At 40.7% G+C, this 21155-nt stretch overlaps 3 protein-coding genes across 4 annotated transcripts; 1 reads left to right on the top strand and 2 right to left on the bottom strand.

The window, feature by feature from the left end:
• The first annotated feature begins 444 nt into the window (after positions 1–444).
• LOC149612623 (uncharacterized) lies at positions 445–6421 on the top strand. Of its 2 annotated transcripts, XM_089858378.1 has the most exons (9): positions 446–1164; positions 1231–2366; positions 2460–3610; positions 3674–3815; positions 3874–4189; positions 4245–4972; positions 5027–5539; positions 5603–5884; positions 5942–6421. In XM_089858378.1, the coding sequence occupies exons 2-9, from the start codon at positions 2057–2059 to the stop codon at positions 6403–6405; spliced, it is 3906 nt and encodes a 1301-aa protein (XP_089714504.1). In that variant the 5' UTR covers positions 446–1164; positions 1231–2056; the 3' UTR covers positions 6406–6421. The 2 variants fall into 2 exon arrangements, with proteins under 2 accessions (XP_089714503.1, XP_089714504.1); XM_089858377.1 differs by having other exon boundaries at positions 445–1164; positions 5603–6421.
• Positions 6422–6984: 563 nt separating this feature from the next.
• Positions 6985–8322, bottom strand: LOC149612622 (uncharacterized protein F54H12.2-like). The gene has a single exon (XM_089858398.1). The coding sequence runs from the start codon at positions 8320–8322 to the stop codon at positions 6985–6987; it is 1338 nt and encodes a 445-aa protein (XP_089714524.1).
• Positions 8323–12563: 4241 nt separating this feature from the next.
• On the bottom strand, positions 12564–13801 carry LOC149612621 (uncharacterized). Its single transcript, XM_089858382.1, has 2 exons — positions 13345–13801; positions 12564–13266 (listed from the first exon to the last, which is right to left on the bottom strand). Exon 2 carries the CDS (start codon positions 13263–13265, stop codon positions 12567–12569), a length of 699 nt encoding a protein of 232 aa, XP_089714508.1. The 5' UTR covers position 13266; positions 13345–13801; the 3' UTR covers positions 12564–12566.
• Positions 13802–21155: the final 7354 nt, after the last annotated feature.

The raw sequence follows: 21155 nt of genomic DNA, 5'->3' as shown, positions 1-21155 counted from the left end.
AAGTAAGTAAGGTTAAATGGGACTTATCACAGTTTGGCTGATTTGAAAGTTTTTCACATTTTTTTATTTTTTGGGCTTCGTGAACTTCAGTTTCAGTCACGTTTTCCCTATCATGACCCTAGGATACTTTTCTAGGGGAGATATTACAATTAGGGCTTTGTCTTCTTTGGGTCAATCGAGAATTAGTTGCATTTTTGTGTATATTAGTTGTCGGGAATGCATGTTCAACCCGTTTAGCGACTTCTTTTAAGACTAGTTTCTTGCCTTTGATTTCCACTGGTCTTCTGGGACTAGAATCAATCTTTATGCACGCAATAGAGGAGCTAGGAAGGTCAGGCATCATTCAAACTTTACTGTTCGATTTCATTTGAGCTAGAGAAGCTGAAGGAACATTCTGACTAGTAGGGTTCATAAGAGTCTCCCAGGCCAAGCACTGTGGAAGGCAGGGGCGGTGCACGCACCGCGTGCGGTGCAAGCGGTGCGTGCGGTGCAAGCGGTGCGAGGGGTGCGAGCGGTGCGAGGGGGGAGTCGATGGCGCCAGTGGAACTTTCGAGAAGTTTAATTTTATCGCAAACACTAAGATAAGATAAGGGATAAGAAAAATAAAAAGTGGGAATTCAAATCAGTTCAATTCTAGTGTAGTTCAAAAATTAATTTCTTAATGCTGATAAGATATCTCGGAGAAAAATAAATCAATACAGTAGTGGTATGTTATATACCATAAAATTCAATATAGACAAAGGTTGATAACACTCTATTTGAAATGAAACGCGTTCGCTTCTCAGGGTGCATAGTGCATATAATACCACATGAAGATAGGGTCAATTATGACGCAAGAAATAAACGACACTTCAATATGTTAATTAGATTAAAATTCGAGCCATTAATTTCCCCCGTATTAATAAAATGGCGAATGAATGAGGGAAATCCCAATGTGTGAAACCTATTGTGGTGGGTAATACCCCGGAAAGGGTGCCACGTGAAAATATTCTCTACCCAGGTTGTAACATGTGACGCCCCAGAAAACCCATTACTCACCCCCAAGTTAAAGCTTAATGACGTAGAATGTAATGGCACTATAAATAGCCAGACCAGGCAAAGTAGAAAATCATTCCAGCCTCAAAGTTCGTAGAAAGGACGAAGAAGGAGACCAACAAGTACCATGTAAGTACTTAACCACGCAATTACATTTCATCACCCCGGAATAGTAATAACCCATACTCATCCTAGGTTTAAAAACTCAATCGTCGTTGACTTTGAATTCTTGGAAGGTCGATCAACGGTTGGTGGACGGGAAAAAATTGTAAAGGAAGCGGCTGCAACAACGGTCGAACTAACGCCGAGGGTAGCATCATGGTCCTTTGAACCACCGTACTCGGATCAGGAACTCTCGCAGGAGGCCAAACAACAAAACCGGTGGATTTGCCACAATTTACACGGTCTCCCCTGGAGTCATGGAGTTACGTCATACAACAAACTGGAGGTGTGTTTATCTCAAGTCGTCCAAGGATACGAAAGGGTGTTTTGTAAAGGCGAAGAAAAGTGTTTTTTTCTCCTAAATATAATTCACCGGGACGTTATTGACTTAAATGGCGTGGGGTGTCCCAAAGCATCAGATATTGACGAGGATGGACCCATGATCACGTGTTTGGTGGGTCATAAGACAATTTTTAAAAATGGGAAATATGTATGTGCCCTATCTAAATGTATACTTTATTCTGAATGGTTGTATAAACACCAAGATGATGTATATTCACAAATAGATTGAAAATAAATAAAAATTCACTTATTGTTGTTTGAAATAAAAAGAATTCTAAGATTTGATATAATATTGGTATTTTGATTAGACACATTCGGGGATGGAGCGTACACATACTTATAAAGTTTAAAAAGTCACGTGGGGTTTGACGTGTAGTGGGAAATACAATCTACGCGCGGAGCTGGTGGGAAAATACCACAAACTCGGCGCCAAGTCAACGAAACCCGGGGAAATCATACAAAGATAAGCCAACTAGAATAAAACGGGGTTACACGAGTGAATAGATCACTCCTCAAGATGTTCCTCTGCGAGAAATGTACATCTACCTTCAGCTGTAAACGGAGCCTAGATCGACACACGCGCAGTGTACACGGTAATGTAAAATTTAATTGTAACTTCTGCGGTAAAGTATTTACGCGTCGGGATATTTTGATTCGACACCAACGGAAATTTAACCACGACGAGCCCGGGGTAAACTTAAACCCTCCGCGGGGAGCGTCACCACAACCCGGACCGTCACACCGTATTACCCCGCCAAATTCTCCCGTAAAGAGGGCCGCTTCGCCCACGTTGGTGGGAATACCGAAAAAGCGTCGAGTGGAAAATGGTAAGTTTATATTTAATTTAGATGAAAAAATACAACTTGATTCGGAAACCCTACCCTCTCCAGTTGAAAAACTTACATTAAATGTATGTTTAGATCCGGATAACCTTCTCTCACAAGATGACGAAGGACTTAACACCTTTATGGAGAAATGGGAGGATGAACAAAAGGATGAACTCTCGTCTCAAGATGACGTGGGAATAAATGAATTCATGGACAATTGGGAGGTTCAACAAAACGCGGTTAACCCACCTGAACCAGAAATCGAGGAAATTAACGCGCTCGAGGACGCGATTTTTTCAGCTCGACTTACCGCGCCGGAAGGGGTTACAGATCCCGTATTGTTCTTAAATGAACACCGTGATAAACTGGAAACATATCTCAGAAACAAACTTTTGGAAAAGAGAGGAATAAAATGGTACATGGTGGTGCGAGCGCGATACACGCGGGAACTCGGGAATACGGGTACAGACGTCGAAACTAGTCCGTACTTCCGCGGGTTCACACACGCAACTCTAACACCAGAGGTTATTCCCCGACAGCTAGACTTAAGTCGGGAGAAAATAGCTGAAAGTATGAACAATTTCGAATCGATGGGAAGTGGCTGGGTTTTGGACCGTATTCTATACGTCCAAATCAACATCATCCAATATCTACCCCTTGTTGGTGGAACCTATTTTCAATTACCACCCATAATTGAAAATAAAAGGGCTACTGTAAACGTGGACCCGGAGGACCCACTCGACAACAAGTGTTTCTTGTGGTCAATTTTGGCCAAGTTACATCCCGCGCCCAACCATCCTAGTCGAATCACTCATTATAGACCATATGAGGACGAACTGAACGTGTCCGGCATTACATTCCCCTTCGAGTTGGACTCATATAAACTTAAGACCTTCGAGGAAAAGAATAACCTCTCCATCAATATTTTCGCTTATGAAAAGGGGTATTTCCCACGTTACGTGAGTGAGAAAAAAGTCCCCGAAGCGCGACAAATTGATTTGCTATTGGTTTCAAATGGTGAATCAAAACATTATGTATTGATCCGACACCTTAGTCGCCTTCTAAGCGACTTCACGAAACACAAAGGAACAGTCTATTATTGTCGGTATTGTTTGAAGAGAAGCAACACGGAAGAAGTACACAATAACCATGTGCGAGAGTGTAATGTGCACGATCCACAACGCGTTATCATGCCTCACGATAAACCAGTTTTAAAATTCGAAAACTTTGGATGGAATCAAATGGTAATATACGAGAAACGTTTTATTTTAACGTGGGATATATCATAATATTTTTTACATAAACAGGTTCCATATATCATCGTTGCTGATTTCGAATCTCTTCTACCAAAAGTCTCAACGTGTCTGCCGGACTCGACACTGTCGTCAACTACGACATTAGCGCTACATGTAGCGTGTGGGTTTTCATACGCTATTGTTGGTCCAACTGGTGAGTTCAAAACCGTGAATCACGTGTCCTATTATCTAACATATTTGATTATTCGCAGGAAATCTCGTCAAGCATGAGACGTACAGAGGGGGAGATGGAGCTTTGAAATTTCTGAAAATGCTTTTGGGTGACGCCGATGATATCGCCGAAATGTTGAAGGAAAATATTCCCATGCAACTTTCTGCGGATGAAGAAATCGCATTCCAAACTTCAACGCGCTGCTACGTTTGCGAGGAACCATTCGTTGGAAAGATGGTCAAAACACGTGACCACGACCACTACACCGGAGTGTATAGGGGGTGCGCATGCCAGAGTTGTAATCTGAAGTTAAAAGCACCTAAATTCATCCCAGTCGTGATGCATAACTTGAGCAGGTAATTAACCATAATCGATAATTATAACTGTATGCTAATTACATAACGCCAACAGATACGACGCCCACCTTATCATGCAGCAAATCGCCCTGATAAGAAACAAGAAGATTGACTGTATCGCGTCCAACAGTGAAACGTACATTTCATTCACACTAGGGAATTTACGTTTTGTGGATAGTATTCGGTTCTTACCAGCGTCACTCGAGACACTTGTTTCGAATGTGGCGAAGGGCGGACCGGCGAAATTCCCATTGTTGAACTCTGTATTCAACCCAGACGAGGTCAAGTTACTTCTTAGGAAGGGTGTTTACCCGTACACCTACATGGATTCGGAAAAGCGCTTTGACGAGAGGCAACTACCACCAATTGAGTGCTTCCATAACGACCTCACTGACGAACCCTTGGCCCGGGAAGATTACGCCCACGCTCAAAACGTGTGGCAATCTTTTAACATACAAAATCTGGGAGGGTATCACGATCTGTACGTGTTGTCCGACACACTCCTTCTAGCCGATGTGTTCCACAATTTCCGCAAAATGTGTATGCCATCCTATCGACTCGATCCGGCCCATGCTTATACCCTACCAGGTTTTGCATGGAGCGCCGCCCTTTGTAAAACGAAGGTACGCTTAGACCTTCTTTTGGATGAGGATATGCACCTATTCATCGAAAAGGGGATTAGGGGAGGTGTCTCGATGATAAGTCATCGTTTTGCCGCAGCCAACAACAAATATCTAGAATCACATGACGAATCGAAGCCTAGTAGTTACATCTGCTACCTTGGTAAGAAATTTTAGATTAAAATCAGCGAAACAAACTAATAACTAGCATTCATAGATTGTAACAACTTGTACGGTACTGTCATGTGCGACGCCCTACCGGTGAAGAACTTCCGATGGATTGAACCAACCCCGAACTCTGAAACCGAAATTCTACGTTGTTCAGACATCTCACCAGAAGGTTTCATAGTTGAGGTGGACCTCGAATACCCGGAGGACTTGCACAACGATCATAACTCTTACCCATTGGCACCAGAATCAATGACAATCAAACCCGAGATGCTCTCCGAATATTCAAAGGACCAGATGACCTCGCTCAACATAAAAATCAAGGAATCGCTACCGAAATTAGTCCCCAACCTTTTCAATAAGGAACGATACGTAGTTCACTACCGTAACTTGAAGTATTACGTATCAAAGGGGTTAAAGATCACCAAGATTCATCGGATTTTGAAGTTCGAACAGGGTGCCTGGTTGAAGGAATATATTAACTTCAATACGGAGAAAAGAAAACTAGCAACAGACGATTTCGAAAAAGATCTATATAAATTAATGAACAATGCCGTCTTTGGTACGTAATTAACTTAATTTACAAAATTAAAAAAAATAAATAAAAATTAAAATGATTTTTCAGGTAAAACTATGGAAAACTTGAGAAATCGTCAGGATTTCAAACTAGTTACAACACCAGAGAAGGCGGTTAAAAAGGCCAGTTCTCCCGCCTTTGAGAAGTTTACCATCTTTCACAATCAATTGGTCGGTATTCACATGACAAAAAAGAAGTTGGTCCTAAACCGCCCCATCTACACGGGGTTCGTTATTCTGGACTTATCAAAACTTCTGATGTACCAATTTCATTACGATGTAATCCAGAGACGATATGGGGAGAGGGCGAAATTACTTTTCACAGATACAGGTACGAGGTTTTTAAGGTGTTTACCCGATTTTAAACTAATCCATCTTATAATTACAGACAGCCTCACGTACTGCATCGAAACCCCCGACCTATACGTCGATTTCGCCGCCCAAGCGGACATGTACGATTTTTCTGGTTACCCTCGCGATCACCCGCTTTTTAGTGAAGCGAACAAGAAAAAACTCGGAAAATTCAAAGACGAGCTAGATGGTACACCGATCGAACAGTTTTGTGGTCTAAGACCCAAAATGTATAGTATATTATCTGCAAAGGGCGAGAAGAAGACTTGTAAAGGTGTATGCAAGCGTGTGGTCAAGAAGAATGTTCGACACGAGCAGTACCGCGACTGCTTGTTTAATCGCGAGTTGACTGTAGCTGAAATGACTCGAATCGTGAGCAAAAAACATGTTTTAACAACGGTGAGACAGAATAAACTATGTCTTAACCCTTGCGACGACAAGAGGTTCATTTTAGATGACGGTGTTTCTACACTCGCCCATGGTCATAAAGATACAAAATAAAAAATTTTAAGACAAATTTATTGAGTAATTCTTATACATATATTCCACAATCATACGATCGTTTACATTTTTGTTTGTAGAGAATCTCTCTATTATTTTATACATTTTAATTCCTCGACATCGATAGAGGGAAAAATAGACGCAATATCCACCGCATGTTATACTAGATTCTCCTTGTAATTGACGCGAATTGTACGTCACAGTTAGGCTGTTTCGTTCCACGAAATCGTTAAATTTAAACACATCAGGTGGGTTGCCGTAACTTTCAAAAAATTCAGTGTTCTTTTTCCTCGAAATGTAGATCGTTGTCCAATGTTCTCCGCGACCTCTCGACGTATCGGTATTCACGATGAATGATGAGGGAAACGTTGTAACGGTCTTTGGGAGTTTATCCGCTGGGAATATCCCTCTAAACAGATTCTTGGTGTAGCGATCACGTCTTAATATTCGTTCAAGTTGTTGAGTGTCCATTTTGAACGCGTTTCCGGACGCGCGCGTATTCAAATGTACGTGACTCGCGCGCGCGATTTCAAATATGTACTCGACTCGCGAGCGCGGGCTGGCCCCCTGGCGCGGTTCTTACGAACTTTGGTCGAATAAAACGGCTCTGTTTTTATCAATTTCAATCAGGGATTGAAACTCTGAATAGTAAATCACGCTAACCGTAGACGGCAGTGATTCCCCGAAAATTAATTCCAATCGCACACTCCCATTCTTTATAAGGTTGAAACTTTCACCGGAACTACCGTTGAGATCGGGAGTTAGGTCGAAGACGAATAGAGCGTTTCCATTGGCGAATTCATCTCGCCCGATAAAGTTTCCCTCGTCGATATTCCATTGTCCAGTTTGGAGGAATAGATTAGTATACGATCGCATGTATAGGTTATCCTTGAAGTTTGGGTTCAGCGGTTTATGCGGTACGCTAACCCCGTCAACGTACAAAGCGATTTGAGATACCGCATAGTTTTTAAAATTGAAAGGCGACATTTTGTAATCACCCAAAAACGCGTTTTGATCGACAAAGCCAATCACTACTTTATTCGGTAATTGTCCGCTAAATAAATTGTCTTTCACGGCTATTTTATTTCCTTGAGATATTGAAAATGAATTACACTCGGTACGAGTAATTGGGTATTTCATCGTGGCCATTTCCAGGGTTTTGGCGTGGGATATCATAATCTCGGGTGTTAATCTGACTCTTCTGACGAACATTGACGCGTGCGAGAATACAACCTTACACTTTGTTCCATCCGTGTGTAAACAGAATTCGTTGGGACTTTTGATAAACTTGAAATTAAGGTCGATCAAGTTTGGTATAAAGCGGTTTTGTTGACAAATATCCACGTGTACTATGCCGATTAAATCGATAACACCTTCTTGGGCGAATTTTGCACGCTTCTCGAACCCTTCATTTTCAAAATAATCGTCGAATTTTCCCGATGAATCCTTGTAGAAGAGCGCCCCCGTCAAAAAACTCTCTTTGGCGGGTCCTCCGAAAGTCAACTGCGTTTGAATCATACTCTTGAATGGGTATTGTTGAGGGCACGATGTAACCGATCTATCACCCAACGACGCGTGGACTTCGCTAAAAAGGCTACTTAGAAATAGATTTTCCGGTCCAATTTTATCAGCGGTCGTTACTACGGTATTTGACGCATCGCGAACTTCGGCCTTGGGTAGCGTTCCGTCGGGTTTTACCACTTTGACTTGTACTTGAATGAGAGTGTTCTTCAAATCGATGTATGTTTCCGAGTTTCCAGTAATGGAGAATATGATTGCCTGATTTTCATTAACGTTGGACGTTGGGTTATACTCTACCCACTGACTCCCTAATATTCCGGTTTGGGTGTACGGTACGTGGAATAAATCCAATTCCGAGCTGATGCTGCTTTGAGAGCTTGGATGCGCCAGAGACATTATGAAAATATATCGGGCTGCAACGGGTACGACCTTCTCTTCTTCCTGGTTCGAACTGAACTGACGATACGCGAAGTCGTACTCTTCCTTTTACGACCGTTTCCGGTTAATCCCGTTACTGTTTCGGCCGCCTTTCTCAACGTTTCCTTGCCCGCTTCGCTTCCTCTTGTTTTTAACGCCTCTTTAAACGATACACCCTCCGTGAGGTCTGTCGCAATTTTTGCACCCGTATTTAAAGCTTTTCGTCCGAGAAATTTCGCACCCCTTTTTAGAATGGGCATGGCGGATCGAAATGCCGAGGCTAATATATTTCCGAGACCGTAACCTCTTTGAACGGCCACACCGCGGTATACGGGAAGTGACCCATGTCCAATTTGATTCAGATAATAGTTTTGATAATCTCCCACGGAGAGGTGTCCCGAGTTATACGGCGACATGTTGCAACCCCGACAAACGTGTGGAAAGTGAGGGGTTTAATAATGTTCATGACGCTTTTATAACAGAGTCCAGGGTCTCCTAGGTCTAAAGTGAAGAGTGACGTGAACTTTCCCTCGTTCGAAATGTACCGGTACGCCCATCTCGCTCATAATATTTATTTCGATGGTTTGAAATTGGTTGTTCGCTATAGGCATATAATGCGGTCTGGAAAACTCCTTCTCGACCGTGTCTCCATCCTTTCCATTTATACTTATAATTCGTAAAAGAGGAACATCAGAGTCTCCGACCGATCGACATTGAATTATATCGGAGTATACGAATATAGAGTGTAACCCAGCATCCATGTCGCAGCTGAATGGCGCGGTCATAGACTTATCCACGGTGACGTCTTCGCCGGGGTTTCTAGTGAAACCTAATATAATGGCGACTTCGTGGGGGATACGAACTCGGTTTGCTCCCTTTAATTCGACTACAACTCGTCGGTTTGGTTTGTTGTAATGAAACTCAACCCTAGAGTTTATTTTTTGACCATCATCGTCGGTTGACATTATTTCCAATAATTCTTCCGCCGAACCGTAATACCCAGGAGGGATAAATATGGTTATGTCACGCGTCTCTCGATAAGCGTCTACTGCGACACTCTTATACTCCCCTTCTTGGTTCCTGAGGTTTGTTCCGACATCGCCATCGTAAGTTGTATCCTGAATTATGAACGCGCATTCTTGTTTCACGTTATTCCAAGTTCTCGGGTAGCTGATTTCGGCCAGTCCAACTTCGTACAAGGATCCGTCGAGTTTAATGGGTTCCGGTAGATATGTCCGGAACCTACTTATGGTGTTGTTCTTGAAATATTGCGTCGATGAGTCGGAAGGTAGTGTGATGTAGAAACTCATCTTGTTTCGATTTCCTGCACCCAAGAATCAAATTCTGAACTGTATCCACGCCAACGAACTAGCAGTTCTTTGGTACCGTCGGGTTTAGTTCTTTTTCGTAAAACCCTTTCGATTTTAAATTTACAGTTTTCGAGATCCTTGCCAATTTTCTGTATTTCCTCTTTGTAGAAAACACCGGAAATGAGTTCGGAGTTTAGATCCGCGAGCTTATATACTGGAGGATCCCTCGCTATTAGTTCCGTTACTTTGAACAATTCCTCCGTGTAATTGGCTAAATACCCCTTTTCAAATGTCCTTTTATTTTTGCTTATTCTAACTAGGTCGCCCACCTCAAAGGGGTAGGAAGCTGGGGGAGAAAAATCAACACGCCCGTATAGGTTATCCCAAACCTTTTTGGAATTTTCACTCGTGACTTCAACCGGTTTGCATTTAATAGATCTATGATAGTTGTTGTTATAAGATTCCAATAAATCCGGTAATACGTCGATGTATCTATACGTATCGTTTTGCGTGAAATATCGGTACATGCGCGCTTTCAAAGTTCGATTAAATCGTTCGACGACGCTAGATTTAACTTCCGAGTGAGTGGCGAAAAACCTAATGCGCTTACGTTTAAATTCCTCTTGTAGTTCTTTGCAAAGAAATTCCTTGCCGTGGTCGGATTGCACAATCTTGGGTTTTCTGCCCGATTCTAAAATAGATCTAAATGCGGCTACCATCGTAGAACCCTTTTTGTCCTTGGTCGCAACTGCGAACGCGAATTTGCTGAATATATCGATACAGCATAATAAATATCGATAACCGTCGTTGTGACGTTTGATGTTTTGCATGTCTGCCAAGTCAATTTGCCACTGTTCGTCTATTCCATACACTATAGTCTTGTTTCTTTTGAATTTGTATCTCGCCGGTTTGTGTAGCGTATACGTATCTTGACGCATTAAAAATTCCCGAACATCGTTCAAGTTGACGTTAATTCCCTTTGAGATAGCGGCGCGATATAGTCCATGCACGCCCCCGTAACTCCCCGGGTCTCTTTCGTTGTAGTAAATCTCTTCAAGTTTATCCATGTCTCGTACTGTTCGTGTTGTTTTGGGCGTACCAATACGCGAAGTCAAATAGTTCAATAATTATAATAATTACTAATATTAACAACGCCGTAATAACTTTGGGTGAATTTAAATATAGGGACGTTAAAACCCCGGTGGGCGCTGAATCATTACACCCTTCCATGATGATGTGTGAATGAATTGTGAAAGAATGTGCACATGGTATATTCGTTTATATCATTCTTTATTACAAAGTAATCCAATTTCCATTACCGAACATAGACTCCGGAGATGGAGGTAAAAAATCAAGTTTATGCACAACACTTGGTGAACTATTTACGCTGTCAATATTCGGTAGACTATCTATGTTATAATGTTGTACATTTTTAATTAAGGTTTTCGGTACACTTTCACTCGAAAGCAGTTCGTAAAAGTGGTCTATTCCGGTGACAGTGTCTTTCGGTTTATTTCTTAAAGCCCTGACGGATTCGTGTAGCATGTCCACGATATTAGATCCGACGATGGGGTGACCTTTGAATATCAGTTCGCCATTAGCGGTCCAGTCAATCTTGGTGTTATTATGAATCCATTTGTATAAAGCGATTGCCTTTTTGAGGTGCGTATCTGGAATAGCGAGAGCTATTTCCGGATACCAGTCCTTCTTTTTCGGTGCCTTAACCGTTTTCTTCCTCCTTCTTTTGTTAACGGCGCTCGATAATAGATGATTATACAAATTTATCTTTTGCGATTTATTTAATTTTCTGTTATTCAAAACGGCATTAGTATCTAGGTGTTCGTCAAGTTCGATTTTGGGTTGCGAATTCAATCGACGATAAACTTCCTCCGGAACTAGAATCATCTTCCTAGCCATTTCTATTAATAGCTCTACTTATGGCAGCACCCGCCGCCGTGCTCGCAAGGGATAAGAGTGGTGCTAACAAAAGTGGGAGAAAACCTCCGTTTTGAGAGAGAATCTTCTTTCGCTTCGCTACTGTTTTCTGTTGAGACAGCTTCCTTAACTTTCGCGTGTATTTCCTCAGTCGCTTCTTCTGAACATCTGATAATTTCACATTCCCGCGTAGGACATTTATACACCCCTCCGCGATGGCTTTGATGGAGTCATTACTGGCGTGTTTGATTGCGTGTTTTCTCTGACTCGGATTGCACGTAGTTAAAAACTTTAAAAAATCTCGGTGCGTGTGTATTCTCTTCATTTTGGTACAAAGACGGCAGCTTCTTCTCCCGGTATAACACCCGTTCGCAGCCGATGTTCATCTGACGTGGTTGGTTTTAAATCAACCCATAAATACCCGTAATCTCTAGATATGGCTTGATGGAATGCGTCGATGACGTATTTACTGTTTGTGGGGCATATCTGTTTCGCCAAATGAAATATAGCCGATTTGTCTCGCGGAGATTTGAATATTATCAGATAGTGGGCGTTTAAATTTAATGTTCTTATTTCCTTCCCGGGATAATATAAGTTTTGCATGAGAATGAAGACCGACGTATTTTTATGATGGGATCCACGTATGAACAAATTCGTTACATCCTTGTTATTTGAAATTTCACAAAGCAAGTCATCGAGAATGACAAAGTTCTTGACATTGGGGTCTAATAGATTTACGTTTAATATACCCTCGTGAAATTCAACTGACGGGGTGTGATCCAATACCGAATTGAAAAGTTTCGGTTGATATTCTGTATAACACCATATTATTCTATCTGGTGGCGGGGTAATACATATATCTCTATGCTTAATGAGATTAGCTACAAAGAATGATTTCCCCGACTGAGTCGCCCCGGCGATAAGACCGTTAAAAGGGTGTTGTAGGCTGAAGTCCATTTTAACGAATGACACACATTTTCATATACCATTAGCTTTTATTAATAAATATTCTCTGCTCTTAAAAATAATTTTTGTTATCACACGTTTACAAAATTCATCTTCCAAAAAGGTTTTGTTTTGAAATACTTTATATATTTCAACGTAATCCAAGTTATCCACCGCGGTCTCATAGTTCATGGCCACACGCATCTCCCAACCATCTAAACAATTGTGTTGTGTCTGGGATGGGTGATCGACACCACACCCGTAACAACATTTTTTTATATTTATACGCAATTGTTCGAGAATGCAGTTTTTAATTAACTCGCGCACGCGTTTTCCCTCGTTGAGGAGCGTAACCACGTCGTTATAGGTTGACATCAACGTCTCGGTGGCGAAGTATCCAACCGCGAAGCCCTTCTTGGTTGGTAGCATCGTGCCGTACATCACACCCGTTCCGGGATACATCACCCTGATGTCCATTATCTTGCGACCCTGGTACGTTCTCAACTCTACACGCTTCGTCTCGGAACCGGTGAAAAACCACGATGTCCCCGGTGCGTCGTTTGCCTCGAAAAACGCTAATATTTCGGCCTTTCTTTGGTAGAGTTCGTGGAAGTCCGACTCCGCTAGGGTGATCCCCGTAGAACTATCTTGGCACCCCAGTCGTACGTCGAGATCCGGCGTAACCTCGATGCCTTTTTCCGACGATATGGGGAGGAACGTTGTGGCGGACATTCTGTCCAATTCAAAATTGTTAATTTACAATTACAACTAAATTTACAATTACTCTCGGTCTTTAAAATATTTTACTTACATTGTACTTGTCGGTCTTTTGGAACTTGCTGGTCTTCTGGTACTTGTTGGTCTCCTTCTTAGAACTTTGAGGTTGGAATGATTTTCTACTTTGGTTAGTCTGGCTATTTATAGTGCCATTATATTCTACGTCATTGTAGCTTTAACTGTGCATTTTTGGGGGTGAGTAATGGGTTTTCTGGGGCGCCACATGTCGCAATCGGGTTTCATTTGGGGACAGAATATTTTCCCATGGCGTTGGTTTTCCCCGGGTTTTCCATGACGCCCTTTTCCGGGGTTTTACCCCCACAAGTTAAAATCCATTTTTAAACTACACTAGAATTGAACTGATTTGAATTCCCACTTTTTATTTTTCTTATCCCTTATCTTATCTTAGTGTTTGCGATAAAATTAAACTTCTCGAAAGTTCCACTGGCGCCATCGACTCCCCCCCTCGCACCGCTCGCACCGCTCGCACCCCTCGCACCGCTTGCACCGCACGCACCGCTTGCACCGCACGCGGTGCGTGCACCGCCCCTGCCTTCCACAGTGCTTGGGCTGGGAGACTCATATGAACCCTACTCTGACTTTTAGCTACGCGAGCCTTTTTAGGTACATTCAATGCCTTTTGACTTTTAGCTACTGGAGCCATAGAAATTTCATCATTGAGATCATCTTTGTTATTATCACATTTCTTTAATAACTTAATTTGGGATGTATCACAGTTAAGATCCGAGGTTACGGATTTCTCCCCTGTTCTCTTGTTTTCACCTTTTCCAGTCTCTTTGGTTTTTCGTTTTGCCGCTCTTTAGAGCTGGAAAACGATTGTTCCGACCTCTGCTGGTCGGCTGGCTGGAAATGTTGTGACCTGATGAATTTTGTCATAAATGAACATTTCGAATTTTAAATTTCCCGCGAATTTTCAACCTTAAATTCACCCATAGTCCACGTTACACCACATAGGTGGCGTAACGTATTTTATTTCAATTGAAATTATTTTTCTGTCGGTGCGGGGCCTCGAACCTGCCGGTCTATACTAGACGCCAGTGAAGACGCCGGATGCTCTACCAATCGACCCACGCTCGCTTAGTACAATACCCTTGTTAAGTTAGACTGTAGAGTAGAGAGAGGTAGAATTATGTGGATCCCCACCCACCCTCCCCTTCCCGACGCGCGCCAACCAGCTGCAGCTGGATTTTGTAAGCGGGAGAGGAGAGAGAGTAGAGAGCGTAGCGCGCGTTTGTAAACGGGAGAGGAGAGAGAGTAAAGAGCGTAGCGCGCGCGAAATATTTTTAGCAATTCATAATTTAAATCTATGAAACATACTCATTTAAAGTTAAATAATTATAATTAGCTAACATGATTATTATAATTAAAAAAAATTGTATTATTTAAGTAATAAATTTAACGATAGTTGTTGAGAGATTCAATAGAGGGCAACATGAGATGTCATAAATACAGAGTCACCCAAACCCAAATTCATTTCAGTTCGGCTCTGCGTTAACACTGAACCAGCTCCGATTCCCCTTCGTCTTGTGCCGACGTCATTTTGGTAGATATAGGGTCGTCGGTTTAACGTGTTGTGTACCCAGTTTTTAAGAATAAAACGGTTAGAATTTGTTCTTTGAAGAGTTGTAGAAGCTGCGCAAGTAAAACAGATAACGCGCTTGTTTCGAATACCGGGCATTTTAAAAAACCAAGGAGAAGCATCGTACAAATTATCCGCTAAGCGACGTAACCTTTAGTTACAAAAGTTGGGCCTTGGACCTGAGTCCTTAAGAGAAAAACCCTTCAATGTTCAATGCATTTCGTCTCGGGTAAATAGAATCATGGATTTATAATGCTTACGCGTAAGCTTCTATTATAAATCCATGGTAGAATGGTTTTATGATAATACCAATTTATTGTTATATATTATTAGCTTATTTTGAAACTCTTTGGTATTTCGTAATTTAGACTCTACATCTGAAGCTGATGTTGTTTTGTTAGAAGAAGAGATTTGCTCTGAAGCTGAAAATGAACCAGTGATAGGAAATGTTGGCCAGAATTCACAGGATATGTGATATTAGCATGTCAAATTTTTCTGTTGACAAATGTACTTAGACACGGCCAGAATTGAATGTAATGAACCGTAGCACCCAGTTTTATGTTAATTAATTACATTTAAGTTGCGGAAACTATTTTAATCAATATTTTCATAGCTTTTGTCGTCCATATCGGCAGAGTTTATTAGAAGGATTTCTGAAAATATAACCCTTAAATGACGGCTGAACCTTACCAAACCAAACCAAACCTTAACCTAACCTAACCTGAACCTAATCAAAATTTTGGAAAAGGGGCAATATTATTTCGGAACTTAAATGAAGATAACAAAATACAATATCTTGGAAAAGGCGTAATATTATTTGGGAAGTAAATGAAGATAAACAACAATATTATGGAAAAGGTGTGCTATTATTTGGAAAACTAAAATAATCTAACCAAAGCCAACCTATAATATGAAGGGTAAAATATTAAAAAACATGGAAAATATATATTTTAATTAGTTTCCGAACCTTAATTTTAACAAATTAGCCTATAATTAACTTTGAATAAATGATATTTATTGAAAAAGTTAAAAAACTGTATTTAAAATTCGCGAGCTAAAGTAAAGTTTAGCCCCATACTCAACCAGACTGGTTGCCAACCCCAGAACGTATCAAACAAAAAGTATTTAATTATAATTTGAAATTTCAATTTTAATGAAACCTAGTTTTTAAAATACCCATTGAGAGTCTGTAACTAAACGTTAACGACCTCTAGTCTCTGCCAAGTGATTTAAATTTCAGACCTCTGTGGGAAAGGGGGAATTCAATTAGCTAGATCTACTAAGCTTTGTCTATGAAGGGTTTTCCACTCTAAGCCTGTGGCTTGTTTACAGGTGGGTCCCTTTACAATGCATAGAGGGGTTGTGGCTAGCCCCTATGCCACAGCTAACCTACAGCGCCCTATACTAACTGTTACCCTTAACCTCTGCAAGTTTGGATGGAAAGGAGTAACCGGGTTAGACCGCGGAGGAAAACTCCTTTTAACCAGCGGGGAGAGAACTTGCAAACTCTACGAAGAAGGATTTGTTCCCAGATCTTCACCCGGTGCCACAGTCCGGGATCGAACCAGGGATCCTCATGCTGCGAGGCGAAAGCGTTAACTGCTACGCCACCCCACCTCTTCAAACTGACATCACATTTAAATTAAGTTATCATTCTAAAAACTTAGTTACTCAACTATAAATAAAAGGGTATTGAAGGTTAAAATAACGTTACTATGAATAAATCAAATAAAAATCTACAACTTAAGCTCCTCAAAAATGAACATTAAGATAATGAGGGAGAATACATAGTTTACAGACTAGTAGGATTCATACTATTTACACAAGGAGGCCTGACTCACTGGGTGAGTTTAAAGCTGGGCCTCCTCGCGTAAATGGTATGAATCCTCCTAGTCTGTAAACTATGCAACCTCAGCATGATCAAATTTTCAAATCTAGCTATATTGCCAGCCATCTGTCTATTTTTAGTATTATAATTTAAATTAATTGATCGTGATGATTTAAAGTTAAATAATTATATGTTGCTAATGTATTTATTATTTAAGTAATTTTATTTAATTTAAATAGTGAATTTAATGATGGTAATACTAATTACGGGTTCCACGAGAGGGTAGAATTTTTTTAAAAATTCAGTAATGTTTTCACCAGGGATAAAGGAGGAGCGTGAGGATATTTGTTTTCACGCTTAGAGGATAGGCAACTCCCTATCTCCGACGGCAGCTTATTCGATATATAATCTGTTCCAGCTTTGGTTGTCAGCACGCGCAAACCCAGATTTCTATGTTGAAGCGGCTTAGTGGCGATCATTAACGTAGCTTTGTGCGTGCAGACAACAGACAAAGGAAATACTGATTTTCATTATTTAAAACCTCGACATTTTAAATCCTGAAGATGAGTATTTTTTGTCTGTTGTCTCGAAATATTTTCGTATGTTGTCAGCACGCAGAACCAAAGCTGTAACACATTAAATATCGAATAAGCTGCCGTCGAAGATAGGGAGTTGCCTATCCACTAAGCATGAAAAAAAAATTTCCTCACGCGCTTCCTTTATCCTGGTTTTTACTTTTGCGCTTTTTAGAGGTTTTGCAAAATATAGGTCCGACCCTGGCTGGCTGTCTGGCTGAGCGTCCCTTCAACCCCATTTCTAATTCTAAAACTGTTTTAAACCAAAAAAGATAAATGCTTTTATGCATATAAAATAGTTGTTAAATTAACTTTTTTGGCACAAATATTAGTGCCAAATATTATGAGATTTTTGTAAGGTTTAGGCCGGGGTCACCTTACAATAAATTTAGCTAACCTAGGCAAAACGTTTAATGGCCAGGGCCATCTTGTTTAGTTTGTGATACTGACGCGTATAGCCCATCACGAAGTGTTTTACCTACTTTGCTAATAGGCCAGGACAGATAGGCCAAAAAAGGGCTTGACCTAGAACATTTGAACATAAAGATGAAAATTGGTACATGTGATGTTTTTGACCCAACAAAAAATATACTAAAAGTTCCCTGCAGTAGAGCGCGAGCTTTCGCCGCCATCTTGGAAAATGGCCGCCGGGAATGCCAGCTACAATGTATTCCACGTTCTTCTTCAAAAATTATCAAAATTCGTACACATAATAATTGGAACCACTTCAACATCATGGCAAAATTTTAGAGCTCTGTGTTCAATAGTTTGGTCGCCATATTGGAAAATGGCCGCCGTGAATGCTAGGTACAGTATATTTCACCATGTTGTTGGAAAATTATGAAAATTGATAGGTATTATAATCAGAGCTGTGTGAACCTCATAGTAAAATATTGAAGCCATTAGTCAGATATTTTGGCCGCCATGTTGGAAAATGGCCGCCATCAATGCCATTTAGATACAGTATATGGTTCAAAAATTATGAAAATTGGTAATTATTATGTTAAAGACCATCTAAATATCATACTTGAATTTTGAAGACGTGCTACTGATAGTTTTGGGCGCCATCTTCGAAAATGACTGCTCGAAGTGCCAAATATATTACTAATATATAAAATTTTTCGATATTTGTTTATTGAGTAGATGATTTTCATGAACGTATAAAACGCCATAAAAATAACTATTTTCGAGTCTAAATTATCGACCCATCTTCAAAAATGCTCGCTGAAATATTACTATCCTAAAATCTGGAAAAAAGAAAAGGAAAGCCATATTACTCGGATTTTGGTTAGGAAAAACCGTTTTATATGGGGTATATACATTCTAGTGTCGTTAAGGATTAGATTTAAGACACATTTTTAACATTTCGTTCATATTTCTCGTCATCCTGAAGATTTTTTATTATGGCTTATACCTTGACAATGACCACACATTGCCCAGCAAGCTAATCCAGATCGTCTACATTCACAGTTCTTGACACAAGATGTTCTGCAGGCTGCAGGTACAAATAATGAGTGTTATAAGTTGATATGATGCCGGAAGGAGAATGGTGTGGATGGGTCTTCGACTTTCCCGATCGCGAACCAATCCCCACTGTTCGGGATTAAATCGTTTCCTAGCTATTGTTGGACTTGAAGATACGCTCGGCAAAAATGTAGTTTTGGGGCGTCGGTTGTTGGATGAAGCTTGGCGAGATCAAATGAGGACTTGACAGTATGTGTCAATTATCACCCTGAAAAGAAATCTCTCTTCGGCAGCAGCTATGGCTCCCTTAGATGCAATATGGTCATTAAAAAAGCGCAACAAATTTGTAAGATGTTGATTATCTGTCATTACTTTAAACCACGCCTTATCATAACCACACCCAGTTACAGCATGTAAATGAAAGAAGTGTTCTCTTAACCTTTTTAACTCAAAGGACTTCGTGGCGGAGGGGCCCGAGTTCGGTGTGACGGTTCGGGAGTTCCTTGGGTTCGCCCTTGGTTCAGACCGTTCCTTGCCCCATTCCGTGATGGTTTAGCCCGGCCGCTTTGCCCCCGCCCAGGTGTTGCCCCGCTATTGGCAGCCCTCTAGGGGTCGCGGATACACTATTTGTTTGGGCCGTATGGCACTGTTGTGCTTTGAGAGAACTCCCCCGTCCCCTTTTTCCTGCTTTAATCCTTCCCTGTCACCGACCACCTCCTGACTGGGCTCGCCGCTGATGGTGTCCAGCTTCTGTCACCTGCTCAAGTGGCGTTTGTCGGTCCCACTAGCCGATCCCGTGTGCCATGACGGCGGTTCCGCAGGTTCAATTTTGAATATGATGGGGAGGGACGCAGATAAGGCCCCAACTAGGTTTCGCGCCTAATCAAGGATTCTGACATGCAATTATAATGAAATATCTTCAGGATGACGATGAATATGAATGAAATGTTAGAGATTTGTCAAGAATCTAATCTTAAACAACACAAGAGTGTAAACCCCATATTAAATGATATTCTCTAATCAACATATTGAGAATAACAGCTTTGAGTAACTTTTCTTTCTTTCTGAATTTAGGGGAATGATTTTCGTGTGGCCATTTTTAAAGATGGCGTCGATAATTTCAACTTTGAGATATCTATTTTTTGTTGTTTATTACGTTAATGAAAGTCATCGATTCAAAATAGGAATTTGAAAAAGATTTACAAATTTGAAATATATTTAGCAATTCCAGCAGTCATTTTCGAAGATGGCGCCCAAACTAACAGTAGAACGTCTTCAATATTCAAGTATGATGTTAAGACGGTCTTCAACATAATTATTGCCAATTTTTAAAATTTTTGAACCATATACAGTATCTAAATGACATTGATGGCCGCAATTTTCCAACGGCAAAACTATCTGATTAATGGCTTCATTGTTTTACTATGAGGTTCATACAGTTCTGATTATAATACCTATCAATTTTCATAATTTTCCAACAACAAGGTGAAATATAATGTACCTAGCATTCACGGCGGCCATTTTCCAATATGGCGACCAAACTATTAAACACAGAGCTGTAAAATTTTGCAATGATATTCATGTGGTTCCAATCATTATGTGTACGAATTTTCAAAATTTTTGAAGAAGAACGTGGAATACATTGTAGCTGTAATTCCCGGCGGCCATTTTCCAAGATGGCGGCGAAAGCTCGCGCTCTACAGTAGTATATTTTTTGTTGGGTCAAAAACATCACATGTACCAATTTTCATCTTTATGTTCAAATGTTCTAGGTCAAGCCCTTTTTTGGCCTATCTGTCCTGGCCTATTAGCAAAGTAGGTAAAACACTTCGTGATGGGCTATACGCGTCAGTATCACAAACTAAACAAGATGGCCCTGGCCATTAAACGTTTTGCCTAGGTTAGCTAAATTTATTGTAAGGTGACCCCGGCCTAAACCTTACAAAAATCTCATAATATTTGGCACTAATATTTGTGCCAAAAAAGTTAATTTAACAACTATTTTATATGCATAAAAGCATTTATCTTTTTTGGTTTAAAACAGTTTTAGAATTAGAAATGGGGTTGAAGGGACGCTCAGCCAGACAGCCAGCCAGGGTCGGACCTATATTTTGCAAAACCTCTAAAAAGCGCAAAAGTAAAAACCAGGATAAAGGAAGCGCGTGAGGAAATTTTTTTTTCATGCTTAGTGGATAGGCAACTCCCTATCTTCGACGGCAGCTTATTCGATATTTAATGTGTTACAGCTTTGGTTCTGCGTGCTGACAACATACGAAAATATTTCGAGACAACAGACAAAAAATACTCATCTTCAGGATTTAAAATGTCGAGGTTTTAAATAATGAAAATCAGTATTTCCTTTGTCTGTTGTCTGCACG

The sequence above is a fragment of the Phalangium opilio genome, unplaced genomic scaffold (assembly GCF_054372755.1).
Source record: "Phalangium opilio isolate 3A_F unplaced genomic scaffold, DU_Popi_V2 ptg000240l_1, whole genome shotgun sequence".
Taxonomy (NCBI): domain Eukaryota; kingdom Metazoa; phylum Arthropoda; class Arachnida; order Opiliones; family Phalangiidae; genus Phalangium; species Phalangium opilio.
Note: the sequence above shows the minus strand (reverse complement) of the source record. Positions and strands in the feature narration are given on the sequence as shown.

Coding starts and splice junctions, on each gene's coding strand:
- LOC149612623 (XM_089858377.1), top strand. CDS start 2,057: ATGTTCCTCTGCGAGAAATGTACATCTACCTTCAGCTGTAAACGGAGC. Junction 3,816..3,873: donor CGCTATTGTTGGTCCAACTG/GTGAGTTCAAAA, acceptor GATTATTCGCAG/GAAATCTCGTCAAGCATGAG. Junction 4,973..5,026: donor TAGTTACATCTGCTACCTTG/GTAAGAAATTTT, acceptor TAGCATTCATAG/ATTGTAACAACTTGTACGGT.
- LOC149612622 (XM_089858398.1), bottom strand. CDS start 8,322: ATGTCTCTGGCGCATCCAAGCTCTCAAAGCAGCATCAGCTCGGAATTG.
- LOC149612621 (XM_089858382.1), bottom strand. CDS start 13,265: ATGTCCGCCACAACGTTCCTCCCCATATCGTCGGAAAAAGGCATCGAG.